The 9,106-nt window shown below is 45.2% G+C and overlaps 2 protein-coding genes across 7 annotated transcripts; one reads left to right on the forward strand and one right to left on the reverse strand.

The window, feature by feature from the left end:
• Positions 1–644: 644 nt before the first annotated feature.
• AIRIM (AFG2 interacting ribosome maturation factor) lies at positions 645–2,306 on the reverse strand. 2 transcript variants are annotated; one of them, XM_064525275.1, is made up of 4 exons: positions 1,971–2,306; positions 1,721–1,900; positions 1,504–1,622; positions 645–1,133 (listed from the first exon to the last, which is right to left on the reverse strand). In XM_064525275.1, the coding sequence occupies exons 1-4, from the start codon at positions 2,228–2,230 to the stop codon at positions 1,084–1,086; spliced, it is 609 nt and encodes a 202-aa protein (XP_064381345.1). In that variant the 5' UTR covers positions 2,231–2,306; the 3' UTR covers positions 645–1,083. The 2 variants fall into 2 exon arrangements, with proteins under 2 accessions (XP_064381345.1, XP_064381346.1); XM_064525276.1 differs by having other exon boundaries at positions 645–1,171; positions 1,971–2,300.
• Positions 2,295–8,291, forward strand: CDCA8 (cell division cycle associated 8). 5 transcript variants are annotated; one of them, XM_064525274.1, is made up of 10 exons: positions 2,295–2,524; positions 2,666–2,794; positions 3,054–3,094; positions 3,616–3,691; positions 4,122–4,159; positions 4,806–4,885; positions 5,215–5,316; positions 5,985–6,111; positions 6,353–6,439; positions 6,730–8,291. In XM_064525274.1, the coding sequence occupies exons 1-10, from the start codon at positions 2,443–2,445 to the stop codon at positions 6,772–6,774; spliced, it is 807 nt and encodes a 268-aa protein (XP_064381344.1). In that variant the 5' UTR covers positions 2,295–2,442; the 3' UTR covers positions 6,775–8,291. The 5 variants fall into 5 exon arrangements, with proteins under 5 accessions (XP_064381344.1, XP_064381340.1, XP_064381341.1 ...); XM_064525270.1 differs by having other exon boundaries at positions 2,296–2,524; positions 3,616–3,703; positions 4,020–4,159; XM_064525271.1 differs by having other exon boundaries at positions 2,296–2,524; positions 3,616–3,703; positions 4,020–4,159; positions 5,218–5,316.
• The last annotated feature ends 815 nt before the right edge of the window (positions 8,292–9,106 follow it).

Below are 9,106 nucleotides of genomic sequence, written 5' to 3' on the forward strand. Positions count from 1 at the left end.
TTGTTTATAAGATGCCTATGTGACATCCAAAGGGAATCTGACTGACATTTCCTATAGCAATCTCCACTGTACAGGGAGAGATACTGGAGAAAACTGTAAACAGAGGTGCAGTAACCGTCTCTCTCATTTCCCAACTGCATGACCCACTTCTCTTGGTAATAGGTTAAAAAATTGCATGACACCTGGAAACAATGACTTAAAAAAAATGCTGCACTGCCCCCCTGAGGACGGTGAAAAACTTATGTTCATCTCTTTACACAAGGATGTTTGATAAATTGTTAATTACTTTGACAGAGGTAGGGAACCTAACTTCTGTTCAACTACAAACAGATGTCCTTCTGTCTTTATATGAAAAAAATGGATCTTCAGGTTCATCTAGGACTGCCACTGAAACATCATACTACAGCTGCAAAGGCTGCATAGTTACAAAACTCTCCTTAACAATGCTACAAAGTACACTCTCACACTTGAAAACTGCACTTGCTAGAATTCAAGTGTCTATGCTTTATCTGTGTACCTCCATGAGCACGTTTTCAAACCAAATTAGCTTTCCTCTTCACTGCGCAGATGAGTGAGAGAAGTTATGGAGCTGTATGGAAGATGGGATGAAAGAAAACACATTGCTCAGAGGTACAAGGCACAAAAAGTTTCTAAGCCCTGATCTGGCATCTTTTATTTATTTGTAAGAACAGTACTTAAAAACCTCTTTTACATGGTATCAAAGTGCAGGACACTACATTACATTTATTTATTTATTTATTTGCAGGATCCTTCTAAACACAATCAGTACCATTCATTTGCAACTTAATGAATCTCAACATTTCTTTCAGTATGCAAAATATCCAGGGTACACAAGAGAAGGGCCAGCTTCTGTAGCCGAAGATGACAACTCACTTCCTGCTGTCTTCTTTGGACACTAAGTCCATTTCCATTTGAAAATGGAACAGCCCAAGCATTTCCTAGGCCAAGTATCCAGCTTACTCAGCTTCCAAAAGGCACGAGGAAGGCTCACTCAGCGCATTCTCCTCTTCATGGACATGTCAGAAAAGTCATATACCAGACACTTATAGGAGCTGATCGACATCAGTGTACGCTGTTCTCCCTCAGGAGCCTGGTTAGCAACACAACTCTCACTGATTGTCAAGAAAAAGAGAGATCTTAAGAAGTGTATCTGAAAAAAACAGAATTAGTTTAGTGCATTTTATTTATACCCTATATCCACGAAAATTTAACTGATTTCTAAAAGCCATTAAAAAAATCCTGAGTGACATTATCTTGGCAGACCAAGTAAAAGGGAGCACCAAGCTCCTTGCTTCGATACAAGTAACGATGCCACTTTGTGTGGCCACATAAATCACGTGCAAAATCTCAGCGTGTGTCGCAAAGAGAAAGTGCACGTGCAGCGAGCTCGCCCGCTGCAGCGGGAGACGGGAGGGACATGGGGTGCTTGCGAAGAGGGGCCGCGCAACCGGCACAGAGCCGGACAACGCCGCGAGGAGCTACCTTGGACGACGTCCGGCTTGTAGCGCTCCAGGATCCTCTCCCAGGACTGCGGCAGGGCCTCCATCTCCGCCAGGCTGTCGCAGCTGACCCGCAGCAGCAGCAGCTTGCTCTCCAGGTACCTTCGGGCCCGGTAAGGACCGACACGGAGGAGGGGGACGACACCCGACCCGGGGGGGACCCCGGCCCCGCCCGCCCCCGGCCCCGCGCGGAAGGATACAGGTGCCGGTAGTGCCGCTCCACGTCCTGGAGCCCCTCCAGCGCCTCGGCCAGCGAGGGGCAGCGCGGCCCGCGCCGCAGCGCCGCCGCCAGGCCCAGCTCCGCCGCCCGCTCCTCGTAGAGCCGCAGCACGGCGCCCACGGCGGCCGCCACGGCGTCCCGCACGGCGCGCAGCTCCGCCCTGCGCGGAACGGGGCGGCTCAGCGCGGCCCGGCCCGGCCCGGCCCCCGGCCCCGGCCCCGCCGCCTCACCGCCGCCCGCCGAGCTGCTCCAGCGCCGCCTCGGCCGCGCCGCGCTGCTTCCGCCACAGCCGCGCCCGCAGCCCGCCGAAGGCGCCCAGCGGCGAGCCGCCCCAGGCCAGCCGCCGCGCCGCGCGCATCTGCGCCGCCAGCCCGCCCAGCGCGCCCAGCAGCGGCGCCCAGGCGGCCAGCGCCGCCCGCCAGGCCGCGTCCTGCCGCGCCACGGCCGCCGCGCACGCCCGCAGCGCCGCCGCCATCGCCGCCGCCGCCATGCCGCCGCGGGGCCCGCCTCGGCCACCGTCCGGCGTCAGCGCGCGCCAGCGCGCCCCCGCCGTGCTGCGTCAGCGCGCCGCCCGCGCCGCGCTCGGATTGGCCGCGCGCGGGGCGGCGGTTGGGTTTAAACGTGCTTTGGGCGGGCGGCGGCGGCGCTAGGACGCGCTCGCGCTAGGCCGCACCGGCACCGGCCAGGCCCGGCTCGGCCGCCATGGCCCCCGCGCGGAGGAAGGCGGGCGCGGGCGCGCGCGGTAGGAAGCTCGCGGCCTTCCTGAAGGACTTCGACCGCGAGGGTAGGCCGGGGCCGGCGGGCGGGGAGGGGTTCTGCAGAGCAGCGGGGCCGGGGCGGCTGGGGGGGTCGCCGGGGAGGGGAGGGGAGGGGGTGCTGGGCCGGGCCGCGGAGCGGCGGTGCGAGGCCGTGTTTGTCCCCGCAGTGAGGAGCCGGATCGAGCAGCTGCGGACGAACGGGGAGCGCCTGGTCAAGGAGGCGGAGGACCTGTACAACATCGAGATCCTCCGGCTGCCGCTCGCCGTCCGCGAGATGAACTGGCTCGACTACCTCGGTACGGGGAGGGGGGCTGCGGGTGCTGGGCGGGGGGGGGGAAGAAAGCACTGCGAAAGAAAGCTGAATCCGATGTGTTTTGAGTCTCACGTGCAAAAATCCCGTGGGTGCTTAGAAGCACTCCTTTCTTTGTCTTGGGCTGCTCGTTTGCTGCTAAGGAAACTTGTTTGTGCTGTTTTTTAGAGCATTCTGGTGAAGTATGTAAGTGCTGCATAAGCTTCTCTGGATATGTATTAATTTTTAAAATACTTGCTTTATAGCTAAAGGAGGAAGCAAAAAGGTCTTAGAAGAGGCAGCAACGGTAGGTGTCCAGCATAATTACTAAATTTTCCTGTGGGTATTTTATGTCCCTGTTAGAGAAGAAGGATTTCTTGAGTCTGCAATAACACAGATTACACAAATGCTTTCACAGTTACTTTATTAAGACCTAAAGGTAATAAACATCTATTGTATTTATTATAAGCTTTGCCTAACCAGGCATGTTCTTTGTCTAGGGTGGACTGCTAGCTTTTCTGACCTGCTTAATTTCACTCTTAGATCACTGAGAGAATATGCACTTTTCTGTGAATTAAAGCAGCAGGGAAGAGATGAAAGCATACTTGTAGTTGTCAAATAAGGCTTGTTAGTACTGAATGGTATGCAGGCCTGTTAAATTGCTGTCACTTCCAGAATAACGTGAAAGCTCCCAGTCTGAGCACAACAGATGAATATGGATGTATTTCTGCTGTAAAATAGTTGGGGATTTACAATTTACAAATTTGGCATATAGCAACTATGCTCCACTGATGATCCTGATGGTATCATGGCTGTTTTTAATTGTAGGAAGACTTGGAAATAGCAGAAATAAACAAGTTAACAGCAGAAGTTATCCAGACTCCTTTAAAAATCATCAAGAAAGGTCAGTTTGCTTGTAAGTATTGTGATGAATTCAGTAAGATGAAAGCTCGCAATGGTCTACATTCTGTGAATGATAGTTCAGCTCTTATTTTCAGCCTTTGATATGTTGAAATACAAGAAAATGATTCTTCCCTTATGCCTGTTACCAGAAGTAATTGTACTTCATTTTTTAAAAACTTTAAAAACAAGTATTCTATCAAGCACTCCTATTGGAGTTTGGATTTCAGGAGCAAATTATTGCCAAAAATACTTGTAGTTATTTACTTTTTACCGCAACTGCTAGCTAACAATATACTGTTTTCAGCCTGAATAACATTTTTTCCTTTTAGCTGAAAAATCTAAACAGAATATTGAAGCTATTGAAGAAGAAGCACAGTCTCCTTTACTTCCTCAAGCAAAGAAAACAAAACATGATAACCAATCTCTTGCAGAGCTAGAAGCTGAAAATATTAATCCAAGATTTGGAAAGGTAAATAGCTACTCCTTCTGATGACTCTATTCTCGAGATGTAAACTACTTCACTGAGATGATGCCTATGATAACACAGCTGTTCAAGGCACTTCGAAGGGGACCTAACAAATAGCTAGCGTCTCCCACAATGCCTAGTGAGAGGAATCTTGGTTTTTTGTTTGGTCTTAGAGTGCAGTCACTTAGCTTGGTGCAAATGCTTTATCCCTGCCTCGTTTGATCCCTGCTTCTATTGCTTTTGTATATCTGCAAGGTCTCACTTCCCATCCTCTTCCTCAGAGCTAATGCATTTATTGTTGTATATAGAGAGTGATACTCCCCATAGTAGAGACATTTTTAACTATGTTGAAAATTCTTTACCAATGCTAATTTCTGCTTCTTTTGCACTGGACAATAACGAATATATGGACGGTACTGGGTCAGGTTAAAAGTTCATGTAGTCCAGTGTCCTAATATTCTACAGCAGAGGTGGTGGTGGGGAACATAAGAATGATATTAAAATGGGAATGTTTACAGAAGTCTGTATGTCATTTGGTTCAGGCTTTTTGTGCATTAAAGAGGAAGCTATTGCCTCCAAATTTTTGTATCGAAACATTTGTTCATGGTGGCCTCAGCTGTTAGGTGATTTGTTGAGCCATGTATTTCAGGTGAAGGCATCCACTAAAAAAGTGCCAGTGTCCAAGAGCAGAAGAGCTCCTTCAGCAAGAGTGAAACGCATGAGTAAAAGGTATTAGGAGATATCCATCCTTTTTCACTGGTCTTCAGAACAGGAGAGTAAGTGTATTACTGCACTCCACTTGAGAGTTTTATTAGTAAGCTTTAGTAGGCTGGTTGATACGCAGGCATGCCGTGTTGTAAAAACAATCAGTGACTTGACAGTGAATGAAAGATGGGCAGCTTCCTCCCCTCTGAGGACCAGCTATCCCTAGCTTTGGGGTTAGCCCTTAATCAGTAAGAACCTCTGATTTTCTGTAGTGGTCCCCTCATTCAAGTCCCTAAGACAGATTTTGTACATCTGTTAACATGATTCTTCAGAGCAGGATTTTTTTTTTCTAGCAGATCGAGCAGAAACAACTTCATCACTCCAGCTACTGGTAGAATTGTTGATGTCTGTGCTCGGGGAGGTACTTCCATTGTCACGCCCAAGTTTGATTCCAGGTTTGTGTTCTATTTCTCTGTTAATTTCTAATACAGAGGAGAGTCTTACCATTTGCTGTATGTATCTGTCATCTATTTGCAAAATAGTCCTTGGTGGCTCTTTGAATCTGTGAAATGGAAGACTTCCACTCTAAGTGCTTTATCAGTGTTGCCTGATTATTTTTTTGAAATGTTTTTATAGAGCATGCATAATATTATCTGAAATTCCCACATTAGAATAGGATCATGGAAGCAGAGATAAGATTTTTGACTAGCACGTATAAGGAGTCTTCTGCGGAGTTAGGATTAGACATTCCTGACTTGATAATTTTTTTCCTCTATGTGAATTACTTTTTGTAAATTCTCTGTGTGTGAAATTGTCTAAATTGTAATTCCTCTCCTACTTGTTCAGTGAACCTTCTCTGAATCTATTCAGGCCTTGCAATCAGTCAGACTTTTCTACTGTTATCATTTTAGCTTTATTATAGATATATGATCTATTTGAGAGGGAGAGAGCTTTATACTTCTGTATTTGGGAGTATCAGAAACAAGTTGTCATCTTCCTGTTATGCTTGTTTCACACAAAATGGTTTTAAACTCTTTCCATCAGAGAATCTTGTTGAACTTATTTGTGATCACTTTAATCAACTGCAATAAAATTAGTTCTCTACAACTTTGGAATGTTTCAGAATTTTCAAGACACCAGGTTTGCGCACGCCTGCACTAAATGAACGTGTTTACACCATCTCTGCCAATGGCAGCCCTCTTGCTGACAGCAATGATATCTTCATTACAGTTCCTGTTGGAGGAGGGGAGGTAAATCAGAAATATGAATCTGCAAAATCTATGTTTGTAACTTCTTGGAGGAGGGGTATAAGTTTCAAGGCATTCCTGGTTATCTGTTCTTTGACTTTTTAGTTGTTGCGTCACAGTTGATCAGAGATTGATCTAGCTCAAAAATAACCTTAAGTTATTAGTCAGAAGCAGGAGCTGTTCAAGCTGATCTGAGTGGAATGTAGATTGATGTTTTGCTGACAGAGATCTGTTTTCTTCACAGAGCATTCGTTTAACAGCAAGTGATTTGACCAAGAAGAATCTTCTTCATCTGAATCCAGAGGCCCAAGGAATTGTGAAGAAGCTATCAGTAAGTATTGATTTTCAGTCATGACCTGCGGTTGTAATGCTGTGTTGTCACTCTGTACTTAGTCACTGGACTGTTAAGCTTCCTGTGTCTTGTATCTTGGCTCATGTTGCTGGTCAAGAAAAATCATGAACTGAGAAGGGAAGGAGGAGAATAGCTTTACCTCACATCTGGCTTGATCCAAGCTATGGATAAATGATGCACTTTTTGGAAGAGAACTATTGTCAGTGTTTTGAGAAAATGGTGAAGTGGTAAGCAGTTGTGGGTACTGATTAATTTCTGTTTCCTTCTAGGTTCGTCTCGCACAAGCATGCAGTGGTGCAAAGACAAACAGATGAAACTTAATGGGTGTTGACATCCCTCTGTAAATATGGAACATTGCATTTAGGACTGCTAACTTTAGTTCTTGCTCTAATTTGTTTCTTCCTTCCATTAGTTTACAGAATGGAAATTATGAACTGATTTTTCTACCTATAACATATAATGGTATTAGAATAGATTGCCTTTTTTTAATTCGGGAAAATATTTTATTTCCACTTTCCTCTAAGGCTGTGAGACCAAGGTACAGTTATCTTGGGCTTGCAAACTAGCAATCTGAGTAGAGGTTATTCTGGCATCTTGCGAAAGACATAAGTGGTGGATACAAGTGACTGAAGTTTGTATCTGTCTGGGAAAAGAAAGCAACAGAAAACAGCAGGTTTGTTGCACTTCTTTCCAGGTATGTCCTTTCTCCGATGTGTTTAAAAGGAGATGATCATCTCAGTATGGTAGCTGAGTTACCTAAAGGCAAGTTACTGATGACTGGGACTAAGTGTAAAGCTTCTTGTAGTTCATGGTGCTGCCATGAATAGTGGGGGGGGGCAGGGTACAGTAAATTCTGTTGTTCTTACTGAAGCTGTTCTCTGTAAAACCTCAAAGCAGATTACAAATAGAACTTGTGCATTTTATTGTTTTTAAAGAAATAAAAGATCACAGTTTAACTTTACAGACCTATCAGACCTCTGATTAACTAGATTCCTGTGAGTCATCTTAGCTACTGGAATGTCTCTAATGTAAGGGAACTTTACTTTTCCAACACCGCTTTCAAAATCATTAGAAGAAGCAGTACTCGTGGAATTGAGTATGGGCAGGGAAGAAAGCCAGGCATAGTAAAACAATGTTTAGCTCTATCTGCTGATCTAAATTGAATTGGATTCAATACATTTTCTCTACAGAGAACCATAACAATACATACTGTTTAAAAAGAATAAAATCACTTCCTCAGGCATTAATGTTCTTTCCATCATTTACAGAAAATATAGAGAAATCGTGCTCTATATGATCAGAGATTATTTAAATTCAGGAAAACTCAACTTCATATGTAGCTTCTTAGGAAAGGGTTAATGTGTTCAAAAACTGTATGCGGAAGCATTCATTTGGTTTAAACCTAGCAAAATGAAGCAGGGGGAGAAATCTTGTATTTGCTTTTCTAAAATCAGTCTTATTTTTCAAGAGCTTGGAAAAGGCTCTCTATGAAGCTCAAGGTGTCTGTGAGAAGATGGCTTCAAGTCTTATAATGTAAAAGATTACCCTTAATACCAAGGGTTTCATTTTGCTATTAATCTTTGTGGTGGGTAAAGTTATGAGAGGACACTTCTCTTCACTGTTAAGCTATGGTATGGAATCCTTTAAGGTGTGGTTGCTTTGATTCCTGAAGCATTGTTCTGTATGAATCATACAAAGTCAGATATGCAAAATCTCATCTGCAAGAGACAACCTGACATCCTTCCCTGATTTCAGCAGGGGGAGTTAACACAAGGACGCTTTAAATGGCATGTTAAGAGCATATTCAGAATAAAGAATTTTGTTTCTCTAACTTTTTCCAAGAATTTTTTTCTAAAAATAAGCCTGTTTCTTAGCTGCTTCTCTGTTTCTTACTGTGACTGCAAGGCAGGAAAGGGAGGGTCAGATACTGGTATAGAGACACTCAAGGCATGTGAGGGGTTGAAGTAGATTTAATGAAGGACTTACACTCCAGGCTGCATAGGGAGCCCTGGGAACCATGTGGAGAGGCTGCTAATGGGAGGCTGCTGGGTGCATGGGCTGGATGCCCAGGCAGGACTTGCTTTATGTATCCTAAGGGCCTCTTAAATCTGCTAGATCTGTTTCCTTACCTGGACTGTGCTAAGCTTGAGTAGTTACTGACTGCAAAGCAGCTGCACATTATCGACCAAATGGAATGTGTATGTCTGGTCCTGGCTGGTTTGGGTCACTGTGTAGAGAGCATGTTCTGGGGCTGCAGTCACCTCCTCTGCCAAACACCTGGCTCCTTGCCAGATCTCCCACAGGGGTTCTCACTACACTTGCAAAGATACCTTTCCTCCTTGATTTAAGCGGCTTTGGAGGGGCTATAGAGCTAAACAAGGATGTTGTGACTTTTGGGATTGTTCTAGGTTTGGGAAGTTCTGCCTTTTCTAAAAGCCAAGGCTGCAGTGTGATTAGCAAGGAGATTGGGAAAAGATGCTGTTGGAAGGAACTTATGTTTTGATGCAAGTCCATGAGGTGAAAAAAAGTTTGTAGAACATCACTCATTCATTTATTTCACTTCAAAAACAAGCATGTTGCTGTAATGCAAACGTCAACTCTATACATGTGTTTGCAGATCACTGTTTTGGCATCTTCTAAGCTGCA

Source organism: Dromaius novaehollandiae, chromosome 23 (assembly GCF_036370855.1).
Source record: "Dromaius novaehollandiae isolate bDroNov1 chromosome 23, bDroNov1.hap1, whole genome shotgun sequence".
NCBI classification, from domain to species: Eukaryota; Metazoa; Chordata; class Aves; order Casuariiformes; family Dromaiidae; genus Dromaius; species Dromaius novaehollandiae.